The following is a 17950-nucleotide window of genomic DNA, read 5'->3' as shown; positions in this document are numbered from 1 at the left end:
TAATGACAGGATTAGTAATCAAATAAATGTTGACAGACGAAAAAGAATTAAAAGATGATTCTGAAATTTCGAGTATACATGATTAAAAGTGGTAATAATGTCAAGTGAGGTGAGGAACACAAAGGATTATTTTTCTTTCTTACATGTTGAGTGAGTTATCTGTGGGATATTCAGATGAAAATGTCCACTAAGCAGGCTGCCAGGTTGAGAAAAAAGTGAGGGATTTTAATTTAGGTGTCAGCAATATGTATGTAATAGCTAAAGAGGGGATACAACTTGTTCAGGGGTCAAAGAGTAAGGAGAGGAGCCAGGATGGGGAATGCCAGTATTTCAGGGACAGAGGAAGAAGCGGCAGTGAAGGAGACCGAAACCCAGAAAGGCTGCAGGAAAACCAGAAGTGCCTTAGTTCCACACTTCATGGGAAGAAAGCACTAAGACACACTCTGCTGGAAAGAGGTGGAAGAGGCTAAGGACGGCAAGACCACTGGAGCAGGCAACCAGGGTGCGGGTACTGATAAGCGACTTGGTAAACGATGGCCAGACAGGTAGAAAAAAGTTAAACTGCTCTAACTTTGGAAATGGAAAGAATTAGGTTAGCAGCTTGAAGCAGCAGCAGAGGTTTTTCAAAACGGGAGAGGTGGGCAGAAAGGCAGATTTTAACATGGTTCAAAATGAAAGTGTTCGTTGCTCAGTCGCGTCCAACTCTCTGGGAGCCCATCAGGCTTCTCTGTCCATGGAATTCTCTGGACAAGAAAACTGGAGTGGGTGGCCATTCCGTTCTCTGCAGGATCTTCCCAACCCAGGGACTGAACCTGGGTCTCCCACATCGCAGACTCTTTTTACCTTCTGAGCCATTATAGGCTGACAAAAGGTCTCTCCAGGAGAGACTTAAGATAAAAGGAGAAAATACTATTGAAACAAAGAACAAAAAGAAGTCAAAGAAAAATGAGGTTGACAGCACTAGTGGCAGGGTTGGCCTTGCAAAGGAAAAACACTTCTCTTCTTAGGAGAAGGGGGTAAATTGGTATTGGTGAACATGTAGATGTTAGAAGAGAGGGAAGTTTGAGGAAATTTGATGGGAATTTTGAGGAAATTTGAGAGAAGTTTGAGGAAGTCTGACACTTCTGTTTTCTCTGTGAAATAAGAAGTAAATTATCTGTTGAAAAATGGGGTCAAGACTGGGAAACTTGCAGTTCTACATTACTATGCCACACTATTAAGTATTTGATAGCAGGGCCTGTCTTACTTCATTTTTTTTTTCTCTTTTTTTTTTTTTCATTTTTTTATCCTCAACCTAGCACATAGTAAGGGCTCAATAAAGGTTTGCTGACTGAATAGCTGACAGAACTATTTAAAGGCCCACATAAGACTCCAAAGCCAAAAAAACATACAGCCCCTCCTCATAAAAAACTCTCCAATAAAGCCAAACATCAAAATGTTATATTTCAAATAGCTACATAAGAATATCAAATGGCTGAGTGATTTGACAAAGTGGACGTAAGGGGTCAAATGAGCAAAAATAATCAAGAATGCTGGTAGTTACAGTATAAACCATCAACCAAGGATTCTCAGATAGGTACAAAGGCAGGTAAAAGCACAGGCTGACAGGAAATGGGAAAGGCTGTCAGCATAACTTCAATTTCAGTTTCAAGGGGCCATAATCCAGATTCAGTCATTTTAGACACAGGTTGGTATTAACTGAATGTAAAATATGTCGGAGCTAGATCTTGGCTTCTAACTACCATTCTCCAATAAAAAGAACAAAGGCTCCTTGGAGAAATGGCCAATCTAGGGCTGGGGCAGGGAAAATACAGTATGAGTCTGAAGCATCTTATGTATCAAAAAGTACTCAAGAAAAAAAAAGAGGATGTAGACATATCAAAGGGACACAGAAGTCAAAAGCACTTCCAATGTTTCAAAGCTGGGACAATGTGAACAACAAAAATAATGCATAACTGGACTATAACCACCCACTTATAATAAAATAAGTATACATGAGGACTTGTTAATTTAAATTAATAAAGAAGAGGTAGTTTCCTCACAGAAGCTTAATTCCCATCAACCCCATTAAGGGTGGGCTAGACTCACTCCCAAAGAATAGGGAAAGAGAAAGTGGAGAAACCAGGCAAACCCTACCTTAACCAGGTGATAAATATTTTATCATCCATAATGTCACATGGCTATCACACACCCCTTGATAGGATGTGATGGGGGCATTTCACCTATGTTGTATTTTTTCCCCCCTGAAACCTGTAAGCTCAGTCTAATAATGAGAAAAAAATTACACAAATTCAGATTGGGGGATATTCTACAGAACATAGCCAGTACTCTCAAAGACTGTCAAAGTAACCAGTAAGAAAAGACTAAGAAACTGTCACAGAGAAGACTAGGGAGACATACCAACTAAATGCAATGTGGTATCCTGCAACAGATCCTGGAACAGAAAAAGGACATCAATGGATAAAGCCCACATAGGATTTAGCTAATATAATGTACTAATGTCAGTTTCTTAATTTTGACAATATACCCTGATAATGTTAACAATGGAGAAAACTGGGAAAGGGGAATATAGAAACCCTCTGCACTATCTCTGCGACTCTCCTTTGAATTTAAAAATATTTCAAAATAGGAGCTAATTTAGAAAAAAAAGTTGGAACTGTCCCTGTTCCTCTGGATCTGCTACATTTCTATGTAGTCCTGGCATGCTGATCTGGTCATGAATTGTTTACCTGGGAGTCAAGTGTAGGACAACTGCACTGATTAACATGTATTAACAGTGTAGCTAGAAAACTTAATTTTGGGTTTAGTATATGAAGTTATAACCATATTCTCCCCAATCCCAACCCTCTCAACACACCAGAGACATGGCTTTTTATTAAAAAAACTTTTTTTTTAATTGGTTTACAAAGGAGCTACAGACTACATTGAACTAATCTTTGTACAAAAAGGAAAAAAAAAAAAAAAAAAAAGAAAAGCCCCAAAACACCCAGAGACAAAAGGCAGGGGAGAGACAAGAAAGTAAGATACAAAAGAGCAGGAAGAAACCAAGACAAGAGATTAGCATCATACATACACAAGATCAAGGGGAAAAAGAGCAAGAGAGATGAGAGAGCATTTAAAAGTATTTCCCCACAGCCCAGGTGATAATCGGATTGAAACCAACAACAAACACAGCATGAGATTGATTATTAAGAAGTTTAAAAAGGCAACAGTGGTATGGAGACTGGTTACTGCCAGTGTTAAGAGAGAGAAATAAACTTGTTTTAGGCACCAGAGACCGGAGCACTGCCCCTTCCTCCCAGAGGAGGACAGACTCTCGAAGAGGAAGCAGGCCCTAGGGCAGCTGCCATTGGTATGTGTAGAAGGAGTCTCTTCAGACCAATCTCAGCATATTTTCCCCAACTTTCCCCAAAATCTTTGTGCCTTAGACTCCAAATGAGAGCTATGGGATGCTACTGGGAGAAAGGGGTGATCAGAAATATGAAGACTTGCCCTTGTGCACACTGTTCAAGAGCAGCTGCTAGGAAAGTGGGGGGCTGGGTAGAGAATCCCATTCCTCTGTGGAGAAGGCACAGTGTAATTCCTGAAGGTGAGGAAGAGAAAACACACACCCCAGGAGAGGTATCAACAAGGTCCTCACCACCCACAGCAGCCTCACTTTAGCCCTATTTATTTATTTATTGATATTAAAGGAAACTGAGGGATAGATCATGCCTCTTCTTGCTCAGCAGGGACAAGGCAGGCTGGGGTTGTGATAATCAGGAAGGGAGATAATGGGACAAAATACTCATTTCCCTCAAATGAACATTGTGGAGGCAATCTTTCTGGGTTTGGGGAAATCAAACTGGAGAAGACCTAGGAGGTGAATAAAACCAGGGACTCGCATTTTTTTTCCCCCTTTCCCAGATTCCGATCTAAGGCAAGTGAGCTAAATTGGCAAGAGGGAGTAGGAATTTAAGCTTAAGGCTGCTTAATGTCCTCCTGGGGGCTGGTGTTTAGGGAAGACAGACAAAGAAAAGAAACAGGTCAACCTCAAAGCTGGTCTCCTCATCCTCCTAGATGAGGTCTGTACCCCAGGAGTAGAGCCAAGAGAGGCACCGCAGAGCACACAGGCTCCTAAACAAAAGTAATAACCTACCCATAGTTTATCAGCAGTTTTCAAAAGCAATGTTTTCCGGGGTTGGAGAAGTGCCATATCCTCCTCCCTTCCCCAAAGCTACTGCTGCCACCTTTCATCCTTGCACAATAAGTTACTGGCTCTCTTCTAAGGGAGATGAAACTCTGAGATTTCACATTCCTCCTCCCAACTCCAAGAGGGCACTTGAATAGGGGGAAGGAGAGCTATGCAAAGGGCCCCTCACTTGAGGCAGCTAGACTATCCTCATTTTCCTTGGTACCTGGATCAGAACTCCTTTGATCTGATCCCAAGGTCCAAAAGGTATCAGGGTACTTACAACTGAATGAAAACTTTAGCACCAGAGCTCCCCCAAAGCATAACAGGGGCCTGATTAATACCCCCAGAAGAACCTCTCAAAAAGCGTATAAATTTATTGCGTCCTAGCAAAGATCTGCAGCTTCCAGTATTCACACAATGTGAAGATATTAACAATACAAAATATATTCTGAAAGTCAAACATCTGCAGTTCATAGTGCTTTCTCAGATTTGTTAAAAAAAAAAAAAAATACAATGCTTAGTTTCCTATATTGGATATACAAAAGCAAAAAAATATATATGTATATAGTAGAAATAAATCAATCAGCCATAGTAATTTACAGCCTTTGTCTCTAACCCTCCCCCAGTCATAATCTTTACCCAACACTTCAGTCTATACTTTCTGGGATCAAGAGTTCTATTCTGAATTCTGAGAAATGTCTGTTAAACGGCATTCTACATGGCACCCATAAAGAGGGTGCCCGCTGGGAAGTCCCTGAAGGAAGACGATGTGGGTTGTTACTGCTCCGGGTAAAAAGTGAGACAGTCAAATGATAAGCAGATACATGTGAATGGGCAACCTGAAAGGATAAGGGAATAATATTACCACTTCTCTGGGCATCCCTGACCCAAGGTTTGGTCATTAGAAAGTTACATAAAAGAGCAACTTGTGAAAAAAAAAACTTAGACTCAATATGCCTGTCAGTTACACTAATTTCTTCCGGCAAAAAGTTCAGGGAAAGGGACTTTGAGCAATAAGCTCCTGACTCACGGAATGTGGGCTAACTTCCTGTGGAAAAGACTGAGTGACTTACTGCTGCTGGGAAACAAAAGCAGTAGCGGCTTTACTTTTAGGGCCAAACAAGATACTGAATCCTGAGCTTCCTTGATGAGAAGGAACTAGGACAAGTGGAAAGAACTGGATATAAATTTGCTTGTGCTAAGAGCTGGGGGTAAACCAGCATTCCATCCCAGAGAAAACCATCATCAAATAACCTGGAAGTGTTTTAAGTTTCAGCATCATTAAGCTAGATTACATCTAGTAATTTCATTCTAGGGAAGATTCCATTCCATGAAATGTTCTAGCAAAACACTGCACACTCCAGTGAGTTATCTTGCCCCTTTCCTCCAGAAGATGCCTATGTACATGATTGCAGATATAAAATAGCATGTTCAGACTTCTGCCTTTCAGTGGGAACAAAGGGTGTGATAAGTGGCTGGGCAGATAACTTTTACTTCAGTATTAACGCAATTTGATAAAGGGAAAGTTCCTTGCAATAGCTTCTGTGTTAAAAACAGTATTAAGTCTGCAGAGAAAGGACCAAGTGGAGTAAGCTTTTGTTTAGAATATTAACAGTTATTGTATTTCAGGTTAAACAACAACACAAACTTACCCAAACCCTAATTTGGATAGATTTTATATAAAATACATAGTAGAATCACGGCATCATCTATTTGTAGTCAAGGTAAATAGACTTATGAGAGGAATTAGGACTCTGCTATAGAACTGGATGTTGGTTTCATTTTCAAACACAAAAATAGTTTCTTCTTTTAAAAGTGCAGTAGAATATCCCCCATTCATAATTGTAACTAGTTTAGCAAAAGCAAAGCAATGACCTCAGGAACATACCCAGGTTTTAAGATAGATTTCTAGGTAATGGGCCTGAAAGGCATTTTGATCTGAATTTGATTTATTTTCCAACAATTTCAAATATAATTTCTCATCTGTGTGTAGATATATACAAGCACGAACACACATTCACACACGGTCATACACAAACACTTCACTTTCTATCAGATTAGGGTAATTTTTTATTGCAGGTCTCTTATAGTATTGGCTAACAGAAAACCTATCCCCAATCTAACAGATTACACACATACACACAGCCATTTCCACACTTCCTCACAGTGAAAAGCTCTCTGACGAGATACCAGAAAGTCGAGAGAGACAATGTTTTAATGGCTGGGCCTTGAGGACAACTCTGGTTGCATTTAAATCTCAGTGCCAAATGCACTAAGAGTTCCCTGCCGCTATAATTTTTGGATCAGTCTCTTCAGGAATCAGGCCATGGAGAAAAGCAGGATGGCTTTCCCTGGTCTCTCCTATAAACCACAGTGGTAAGACAAGATTTCTTTTTGTTCTGGGCTATCATTCCCATGATCACGTGTGCTTCCTTTCCCCTTAGGAATCACCCTAGGAAGAGTTAAGGGAAAAGATCAAAGAACCATTGCCTTGCCACTGATCCATGCTCTGGAGTTCTGCAGAATGGAAATCCAGAACAGAGTCACTGGCTGATGCTCCTTAATAACATAATGGGAAAGAAACTACTGGAGATGTTCAAAAGAGGAAGTGTATTTCCTTTCAGAATGTGAACTCAGAAGCCTACACATCAAAGCTTAGAGCTACCTTGGAAGACAGTTGCACAAAGGTCCAAATACTCCACTAACTCCTGAAGTGAACTACTTGAGTCACTTCCACTTCTGAGCACATCATTTTCCTATTGAAAGCTCCTACCTATTACTTGACCATCTTTTCACAGTTTGGACAAACTGATCCCAGACTATAACTTTCAAAGGGTCTCCTGTACAATTCCATAGAAAGACTTCTGATTCCTGATGCTTAGAGCAGCTAATGAAGAGAGAGGTGCCTTTGACTCTCCAGCACCAAAAGGGTGCCTGCGTCAGTAGTATTTTGAACACTCTCTTCACAGCTACCTCAAGCATTTGCCTGAGCTTCAAGGCTTCTCCATTCTGCTGCTGGGACTAAGGACTTTATAAAAAAATGACAGAAGTGCCTCATCCAGGGACCACTACCAAAAACAAAACATGAAGTGATCAGGTGAGAGAAGGGGAGACAGAAAGGGTTGAGTCAGGGAAAGAGTGCAAGAAGCTGATCCCAAATTAAAAGACAAAATTAAGAAAGGAAAACATTATGTGTGTATATATAAACTAAAAGCAGAGCATATAAATGCTTAATCTGGTGGGAAGCCAAGACAACATCTATAGAATATCTTGATGTGTCACAACAAGGCTCAGCCATAAGGAAATAAGGCAATATAAAAAAAATGACCAAGGTATTTTGGTCACAGAATGGTCTCCTTCCTCCTCCCAGCCTACCCCTGCAAATGCATCTCTATATATCTTTTATATATATATATATAATATAGAATCTGTTTTTGTTAAAAAGTATTTCAATGATCATATATATTTATCAAGGCATGATGGCTTTAGGAAAGGGGGGGATCCATCATGGGGGAGCTGAGAAGGGAAATGCAGGAAGGGGAGGCTGGGGTAAGAAGTGTTAAGAAACTGTTTGGGGTCAAACGAATGCTCATCAAAGGTGGCACCAACAGAATTTTCACTATGTTTCCCACTTCAAGAAGGTAGTGATGATACAGGTGGGTGCCAGGACCCCATCTCTTCTTTTGTATCCCACCCCCAATTCTTCCCACCACCATGCATTTTTAATGCCTCATGGCTCATTCTCCCACACGTCTCTTGGACCCATGCTACCTTGCATCCCAGGGTTGATGGGTATGGCCCATATGTCTCTGGCCCCAGGTGCCTGATCTCAGAAGCCATTGCCACTGATATTAATGGATTGCAGATCTGCCACCTGCATGACATTGATGCCACTGTTGGCAAGACGGGCAATACCCTCTGGACAGATGGCCTCCATGGCTACCATGTTGGTGGTAATAAGGGCTGAAGGGGTGGCAGTACCACTGCCTTCTGAACCTGCCCCACTGTCCAGGGGCAAAGTGCCCACACTCAGGGCTACACCCGGGCCTCCCTTCTTATTCTGGTGGGTCTTGATATGCTTTGACAGGTGGTCACTCCTCATGAAGCGCTTGGGACACTCAGGGCAGGCAAATTTCTTCTCACCTAGGTAAAGGAAGAGTAAGAAGATGAGAAAAATCACATCTTAGGAAGTAAGGGTACCTTGTTCAGTTCATTCCCTTCAAACTATGTAAGGCAGAATAAGGTTAATCTTAAAAGGTGATTAAAACAAGAAAATTCTGGTGATTATCTTTTGTCTTTTTGGGGAACAAAAAAAGTAAAGATTAGAGAGTCCTCAGAAAGGAAGAAGTATAGCAGAAAAGTAAGAGAAGACCTTCAGAACCCTTATTTCTTAAGGGTTTTCAGATTAACTCCAATGCCATTTATGATCCATACATTCAATTTCAAACATAAGTTGCTCAGAAATTTTAGTTACTTCCGAGGTATATTTTGTCTTTTCATTCTGGTCCATTACTACCTCTCCCTTCCCCAGTTCCTACTCACCTGTGTGTGTGCGTTTGTGCCTCTGTAACTCATCTGAACGTGTGAAGCGTTTCCCACAGAATGACCAGGTACACATGAAAGGCCTCTCGCCTGTATGCCAGCGCAAGTGTGCCCGTAGGTGTGAGGTCTTGCCATATACTTTGCCACAGCCTTGCATGTGACAAATGTGCTGTTTCTTCTTGCCAGGATCCCCAGAGCCCCTAGAAGTGAAAACACAATTGTTCTTTGTTCATTTTAGAGACAAAATTTAAAGAGTCATACAGTATCCATAGTAATCACTGGACCCACTCAAAACTAATCCAAGTTTTTAAAAAAAAAAAAAAAAAAGGAATCTGCCTGTCAACTCAGGAGACATAGGTTCGATACCCACTCCAGGAAGATCCCACATGCCACAGAGCAACTAAGTCCATGTGCCACAACTACTGAGTCTGTGCTCTAGAACCCAGGAGTTGCAAGTATTGAAACCTGCGGGCCCTAGAGCCCATGCTCTGCAACAAGAGAAGCCACTGCAATGAGAAACCGGTGCACCACAACAAAGTGTAGCCCCCAATCACAATAAAAGAAAGCCCACAGAGCAACACAGACCTAGTGGAGCTATAAATAAATAAACAAACATCAAAATGTGCACTTAGATATGTGCAGTTTATAAAAAGAAAAAAGACTTCTCAACACACACACACAAATGTCTTCATTTTATTTTTTTAAATTTGTTTATGGCATGCGGGCTCTTAGTCCCTGGATCAGGGACCAAACATGTGCCCCTGCAGTGGAAGTGCAGAGTCTTAACTACTGGACCACCAGGGAATTCCCAAAAGCCTTCACTTTTAGTATCAAGAGCTAAATCTTTACAGTCAGTTCTGATGTGTGATGTCATTTTCAAGGTGACTTGTGAAATCTATGAGGCATTTTCCTGTATTTTTCTGGACGTTAAGTCTCAATACATGCATTTCCCATGGGAACCACTGTGAATATGGTGATGTGTTGATATTTTTGGCTGGGAACTTATTTAGTGAACAAAGGGTCTCTCCATTAAACACTTGGTGGAAAACTTTAAAACATATTATTTTACAACTACAAAGCTTTCCTTCTCCAAAATAAAAGTCAAGAGCCAAAAAGTAAAGATTAAAAGCTGAAAAGATAGAGTAATATCAGAGACATCAGTGGAAGAAGATGGGATGGAAAAAAGTTAAAAGAGGTGAAATAAGGACCATAACTAATTCAAGGTATGTTAAAAAAAAAAAAAAAACATATTCCCTATATGGAGCAAATCCTAGGCTCCTCTCAGGAAATCAGTTCTGAAATGTTTTTGCCAAACCAATTTGTACCATGTGTAATCCATTAGTGGGCAGTATGGAGATTTCTAAAAGAGATTTGCCTTGGGTTTTAACAGCACACATTGGCCAGAGGAGCAGGAAAAAAAACATAACAGAAATGAAATTACACTTAGGTGGAAATCACAGAATTTCTTTCAAAAACTTAAATCCACTTGAAGCTTTGTGAGAGGGAAACTGCATTGTACTCAAGAGCTTTTTTTCCCCCTTTTAATTAATTTTGGGGGGGTGCTATGCAGCATGTAGGATCTTAGTTCCCCGACCAGGGATCGAACCCATGCTCCCTACAATGTAAGTGCGGAATCTTAACCACTGGACCACCTGGGAAGTCCAGGTACTCAACTGTTTTTGATTCAGGTTTTTCCCATAATGTAGGGTAACCTACAAAGAATTCAAATTGTTTTTCGTTTTGGTACATTTCTTATTTTTTTGCTTATTTTTTTCTTAAGTTCTTTTTAAAAAAAAATTAATTACTTTTGGCTGTGCTGGCTCTTCATTGCTGCGCAGAGGTTCTCTAGCTGCAATGGGCGGGGGCTGCTCCCTAGCTGCAGTGGTTTTTCTTGTTGCAGGACATGGGGCTCAAGGGCACAGGCTCAATAGTGTGGCACCCGAGCTTAGTTGCTCTGCGGCATGTGGGATCAGCCCAGATCAGGGATTGAACCTATGTCTCCTGCATTGGCAGGCAGATCCTTTACCACTGAGCCACCAGGGAAACTCTGTGATTATTTATTTATTTTTTTTAGTATTTATTTATTCAGCTGTGTCAGGTCTTAGCTGCAGCATGTAGGATTTTTCATTGCGACCCATGGACTCTCTAGTTGTAGTGTGTAAGCGTAGTTGCTCTGCAGCACATGGGACCTTAGTTACCTGACCAAGAATCAAGCTGAGTCCCCAGCACTGCAAGGCAGATTCTTAACCACTGGATCAACAGTGAAATCCTCTGTGATTATTTTTAATGGGGCAAAACTTTAACAGACTTTTTTCAAAGGCAATTAAAAACCTATATGACTTTCTATTCTCTTTCAAAGTCAGTGACTTGAAGAAAAAGGAAATAACCTGGAGCTCTTCAAAGATAATATTGTATAGCCAGTACACTAATGTGAAAATCTATCAGAATTCTGTTTTGTAGGCGATATTAGATGATTTGATTGAAAAATTTTCTACCCAGAATAAGTAGTTTTATCTATTTTTGGGGGAAAAAAAGAAACTCATGATTTTCACACAGTCACTGTAAAATAATCATTACAGTAGGTATGTTTCTGTTTCCTTGCCAAGCTGTTTTTTTTTTTTCTTTGCCACAGTTTTATAAGCTATCTTGTTAAAGCCATCTCACCAATAGAATTTTTTTAAAGAGTGAAAAAAAAAATCTCAAAACAGACATAAAGTAACAATCATTTGAGATTTGGCTCCATCTGACTTCCTTGTCTGTAACAGATAGCAGGCATCTCTGAAGGTCCAAGGTCTAAGAGTTGATGAAAAGGCACAGAGTTGGAACCAGGACCACATATGACCTAACCAAATGTACTGTACTATCTCTGATCCCTGTGTAACCCTGCCAAGTCTTAAAAGTTAAAAGAAAAAAAAACAAAAAAACCCACTTATTTTTACCTCCTAATCTATTAATTCTTCATCTTTACACTCTTAAAGAGACCGGCTGAATCATCTTACCTTCCTTCACTATCTTTACAGTAGGGGCAGGTGCATGCTTCCCGCCGGGTCCTCCGACCAGCTTGGGGTTGGGGATCTGGGCTGTTCTCTCCTTCCTCTCCACCTGTTGGGTCATCATGTATTCCATCACCACCAGCCCCATGGAGGCCAAGCTGAGCTCCATGATCACCTGAAATTGAGAGAGTACAAGGGTCAAGGTGGGAAGGTCATCACAGCCGCAGGTATCTCAGTGACACATGACTTTTACAGCACCATTTCTTCAAAACTTTGAAGTCACCTTCACTGATATTGCCTGTAGTTGAAATCTCAAAAATCAGCACTGCAGAGACAAAGAAACATGCTCAAAGAAACAATATGAAAACATGCTCATTCTCAAATTTTAAAACACAATTCTATTTGACTTTTATGATTGTTCTAACCTACCGGCTTACAAAAGTTAAAACTCTAACAATGCACAGCACCAGCAAAGATATAGGGCTTCCCAGATGGCTCAGTGGCAGGTGGTGATAAATTAGTGCAAACTTTTTTTTGTGGGGGGGGGCGGTGCACCTGAGCTGTGCAGCTTGAGGGATCTTAGTTTCCCAACCAAGGACTGAACTTGCACCCTTGGCAGTGAAAGCGCAGAGTCCTAAGCACTGGACTGCCAGGGAGCTCCCTGTATGATCTTTTTGAAGGCCAATTTGGCAATATCATTAAAAATTTAAGTGCACATCTTCAAAGAAATTTCACTTTCAATCACAATGTCCTATGGATACATTCATGAGAACACAAACACATGACAGTAAAGTTTTCTGTAGCCTTATAACAAAAAACTGGAAAAAATCAAAATGTATACCACTGCCTAACTGCTTAAGTAAATTACAATAAACTTATGTGGACTACTATATATGCATTAAAAAGAATGAGATAAAGTTACATACTGTTATAGAAAGAGGTTACAACAAATCTCTTACTCATTCCCAGAGCTAAAGTATTATGGAACCAACAAAATGGAAGTGACTAAAAATAAGATTCTACGGGACTCTAAACTAGAAACTATTCAAAACCAGAAAGGGGAAACTTCCTGAAATGAGCAAAAAATTGTTCTGAATATTCAGCAGGAAACAGTACATGCATATTATAAATTTTGACACACAGATAAAATGAAAAGAGCTGAGGTCAAAGTTAATTCTTTTTCTTTTTGGTCATGTGGAGCAGCATGTGGGATCTTAGTTCCCTAGCCAGGGATCAAACCCGAGCCCCCTGCAGCAGAAATACAGAGTCTTAACCACTAGACTACCAGGAAAGTCTTCAAAGTTAATTTTGTGTAGCTAGCTGTATCCATGCCAGGAAGGTTTTGGGTTGGGATTAGATGCTTTTTCAGAATGCTACAAAAAAGAAGAAAACACCATACATACATTCTGTTACTTGATGTTGTTTCCTTTTAAAGATAAATTTGTCTTAAATTCACTATAATTTCTCTCCTGGTAAAATTAAAATACATAAATTCTACAAAGTTCCAGGACAGTGTTTTTCAAGCTTCTCAAACTTGCAACACACAGCAAAAATATATATAACAATGTAATCTAGTACATATATATATATAACTGAAACAACAGTTTCACAAAAGTGTCTATCCTTATGCTAAGCAGTGTATTCTGAAATTTTCTAGAGTCTTATTTTCTTTCCCCTTAATGCTAGTCATAACCCAGTATATTGATTTTATGAGTTACTAAAGGGTCACATTTGACATTTTCAAACATTGCTCTATACCAATAGACAGAAGCAATGGTTTAAAGCAAAAGCTAACATTCTTCTCCAGCTTTCAAATCTACTATCAATAAGCATTCACCCATGAAAGTTTTGTAAATAAGTTAAAGACTCTATACCCATACTTAAGATTCTAATAGTAGGAAAGTGTTGAACTGGCCTGCTTTATTTATTTTATAAAGAAGGAAACTAAATAAATGGGGTAGAAACTAAATAAATAAACATCTAGAAACCTAGGCTCTTGACTTCTGTACCTCATTTCAACTCTTCTCAGCTAATCAACATAATTCTGAGCCACAGTACCTAATGAGCAGTCCTCCCTGGGCTTTGCTTCTCACTCTACCCTTTCTTAGCACCAGCTTATCATATTAAAATAAATTTAATTTGAATATTCTGAAACTTCCATGATACTGGCAGAATGAAAACTGGGAAGTACTGGAGCACAGGTTAAAAACCAGTTTAGAAGTAAGACAGACCACAGATATGAGTCCCTGCACTACGATTAGCTTTTTTGGTAATGATCAAATAACTTCTCTAGTTATCAATTTCCCCATCAGTAAAATTGGGATGAAATAGTATAAATCTCATAAAGTTACTGTGAAAAACAAATATGGAAGGTGCTGAGCACAACACAGGAAACATTGTGATGTCACACAGCAAACATTCAATAGACTGCATCTATTACTATTAGGAAAATACCTTGTGGAAAAAACACAGAAATCATAGAACAAGATACACCAATATTTTCATTCTGCTTAAAAATTATGTGCGGCCAAGTGGAAACTCCCTCTAGTGGGGATGGAGAATTTGTCCTTTAAAATAAGCCCTAATAGCTCAGCAGATTAGGATGCTAGTTAGTATTGCCAATGGTTACCTACCAAAAATTACCTTCAGAAGAGAAATTTATAAAACTATAGATCCAACTATCTATTACAGGTCTTTAGAAACAAGATAAAATTGTGGTGCATATAAGCAAATCATCTTCTTTGATATATTTTTCAAGCTAAACCAACTCCATTCAAATTTGAGAAGCAACTTATCAATCCTCAAAGTTCTCCCTTGCCCCAACCAACTCAAAAGAAGCAAACCTTTCTCCATTTTATTGAAACATAAGAATAATATACTTAGATATCAGAACTACTAAAACTAAATCTCTAACCCTCTTTCAATTCTTACAAAATGGACAGTCAAAAATTAATATCCTCCTGAACCCCCACATGATTTCAAATTTTTTCAAACTAAGAAAACTGAGAATGGGGTTAGATAGAATGAACAATTTTTAATTTCAATTAACAAAAAGAAGGGATAAAACGTCAACAGAGTATCAACATCAGACCAGAATCTGTTTCCTGCCTCTTTTAATAACAGTTTTAGAAAAAGAACAGTTTTATCTTAAAATGTGGTACTGGTTAGGCAATGAAATAAATTAAAGATTTTCCTTTCCATGATTAAAATAACTAGTAAACCAAAGGCACAGCTTAATGACAGTCTTGCCCAACTCAGTGGTTGCCTCGAGCATCAGTTTCTGAAACAGCCATGGCAGTTACTCACTTTTTTAGTTTCCTCAAAGTGAAAAAGTGTGCTGAAGTTATGAACTTTCAAGACCACCACATGGCAAGTCAAACACCCTATTCTTCTCTGAGAAAAAAACTTGGGTAAAACTAAAATCAGATGAAATAAGAACCTTCTCAATAATTTCCAAAAGGGTGGTTCCCATACACTTCCTTATTTATCTGCTTTCTGAAATGACTTTGGGAACATTGTGTTCTTTAATTCATTAAGTATTAATACAGTAAGACTAAACTTTACAACTATACCTTAAGCACACACTGGGTTTTCTCAATGTTTCATTTTACACAACAGATTTAACTCAAAGAATAATATCTCAGACCACAAAGTGTTTGTGTGTTTTCAGCTACATTGAAACAGAATACTGGTAACAATACATGAAGAACAAAGTATCCAGAATATGGCTCCAAATCAAGAAATAAAAACTTCCACAGTGTGGGATTTCCCTGGTGGTACAATATATAGGAATCCATTTGCCAGTGCAGGGTACATGGATTCGATCCCTAGTCTGGAACGACCCCACGTGCTACAGAGCAACTAAGCCTGTGTGCCACAACTCCTGAGCCTGCGTGCTGCGAGTACAGAAGCCCGAGCACCGCAACAAACAGCAGCCCTCACTCGCTGCAGCTAGAGAGGGCCTGAGTGCGCAACAAAGACCTAGTGCAGCCAAAAATAAATAAATGGAAATTGTTTAAAAAGAATAAAGAATGGGCACCAGAAATTTAATTTCCTTCTGTTCCAGAATGCAAACCCTTGCTGATTCATCAGTAAGTTATGCACTATAAAAATCACATATATATATATATCTTGTTTCTAAACTTACTTAATTACACATTAAATATTTCCTGTTACTTAATCATCATAGCATATTTTATACCCATAGACATGTATAAATGATAGTTTATAGGGTTTCCTACATACAAACTTCCTTAAGACCTTATACCTACAGTGCCATGTGGACTCCCTAATGGCAATCTGTAGAAATGTTTATCAATTACTTACTGTCTACTGATCCAGGTACTACACTAAGCTCTGAAGATTCAAAGAAATAGTTTTCACTGTGGAAGAGCTTGTAGTTCACTAGAGAAGAGAGAAACAGATAATTTGAAAACAACAATATAAACCTTATACTAAAAGCCATTCAAAGATTTTCCAGAACTGAAAAGGGTAATTTCTCCAGTCTAGAATTTCAGAGAAGACTTGTTTCCTAAAGGAACCGAGATTTGGGCCAAACTTCAAAAAATGCATAGGAGTTAGCCAAGTGAAGAATGTTGGCAAGGGAAGGGTAGTTCCAGGCAAAAAGAAGACTACGAGCAGCATAAAGGAAAGTAGTGGAGTGTGGGATGACGGTGGAGTAGAACGAGGATGAAGGTGAAGAGATGAACTTCAAAACAGGTGATATTATTAGATGCAAGACAGATATTTAAATGACTGATTTTTTTTAAAGGTGATGGTAGAGAGAGTATGGATAGATAAGCACTTTCACACATCAGCCAGGGAAACAGCATGTTTCCCACGTGTGTAGGTCACATTGGCAATACAGGGCATGTCTTTAAGATGTGACTAATATTTAACCCAACAAATAAGGACATATGCCAGATACTACATTAAGCTCTGGAGAGAAGAGATATAATCCTGGCCATTGCTGAGCTTTCCAGCTTCATTATCTCACTTGGGAAGATACAAAATGAAACCAACAAATATAATATTTGTCCTATAATTTGTATAATAAAGTGATAATAAAACACTCTATTAAGAGAAATATTAGAGTTGGGAGGGAGAGTGTTAGAAGGAAAAAAATGGAATATACTGGTTATTCCATTTGATAATAACGAGAGGTAATAAATGTCTAAAGTAGGGCAGCGGTTCCAGTAAAGAAAAAGGCATGGGTAAAAAAAGTATTTAGGATTAATGGGACTTCCTGAATGGTCCAGTGATTAAGAATCCATCTTCCAATGCGGGGGATGTGGGTTTGATCCCTGGTGGAGGAGCTAAGATCCCACATGCTGGAGGACAACTCAGCCTGCACACCGCAACAAAGACCCAGCACAGCCAACAACAACGATTTACTTGGGGAAAGGTCAGAGTACATAAAAATGCTCATCACTGAAAAAAATCAAACTATGGAAAATGTCAGGCTTCCCAAGTGGGGCTAGTGGTCAAGAACCTGCCTGCCAACGCAGAAGACCTGATCCCTGGGATGGGAAGATCCCCTGGAGGAGAGCATGGCAACCCACTCCAGTATTCTTGCCTGGAGAATCCCATGGACAGAGGAGCCTGGGAGGCTATAGTCCACAGGGTTGCAAAGAGTCAGACACAACTGAGGCAACTTAGCAAACACATGGAAAGAGTCATTTGAAGCGATATTCATCAAATGATTTACAACAGCAATACACAAAATGGATAAAAATGTAAATAAACTGTTCAAGTAACCAGATGGACTACTAGGCAGTCAGCAAAATTATGATTAATTGAACAACTCAGAATAAATGCTTATGCTATATTATCCTTTAATGATAGGGCTATATTACAACAACCTAGAAAAAATGCTTATGCTACATTATTACTGAACAAACCAAGAAACACATTACAGGCATCCTAAGAAAGTTATGCTAAAGAAACACATACATTTAAATTTATATCAAGTAGAGCAATTTGGTCACACCAAATCGGTGACTGCAATGGGCAGTGCTATTAGTTTTGTTTTTTTCCCTTTTCTCATATTTTCTATAGTATAATTCTGTAACTTTTATCATTAAAAACACCTACACAGCAGAAAAAAAAATTAGTCTATGCATCTTCCCATTTTTGTGTGTATCAACTGTTCAGAGAGTATGAAGATAATTCCTTAGTGAAAGTGAAAGTCGCTCAGTCCTGTCTGACTCTTTGCGACCCCATGGACTATACATTCGATGCA

At 39.2% G+C, this 17950-nt stretch overlaps 1 protein-coding gene across 4 annotated transcripts in view; it reads right to left on the bottom strand.

The window, feature by feature from the left end:
• Positions 1–2869: 2869 nt before the first annotated feature.
• Positions 2870–17950, bottom strand: part of SP1 (Sp1 transcription factor) — a 36895-nt gene continuing 21814 nt past the window's right edge. For all 4 annotated transcript variants that reach the window (XM_043446426.1, XM_043446427.1, XM_043446425.1 and 1 more), the window contains exons 4-6: positions 11716–11884; positions 8717–8916; positions 2870–8317 (exon numbers count right to left, since the gene is read on the bottom strand). In XM_043446426.1, coding sequence (XP_043302361.1) covers positions 8004–8317; positions 8717–8916; positions 11716–11884 — 683 coding nt within the window. In that variant the 3' untranslated portion in view covers positions 2870–8003. The remainder of the gene's footprint in view (positions 8318–8716; positions 8917–11715; positions 11885–17950) is intronic.

The sequence above is a fragment of the Cervus canadensis genome, chromosome 25 (genome assembly GCF_019320065.1).
Source record: "Cervus canadensis isolate Bull #8, Minnesota chromosome 25, ASM1932006v1, whole genome shotgun sequence".
Taxonomy (NCBI): Eukaryota; Metazoa; Chordata; class Mammalia; order Artiodactyla; family Cervidae; genus Cervus; species Cervus canadensis.
This window is presented reverse-complemented; position numbering and strand designations above follow the sequence as displayed.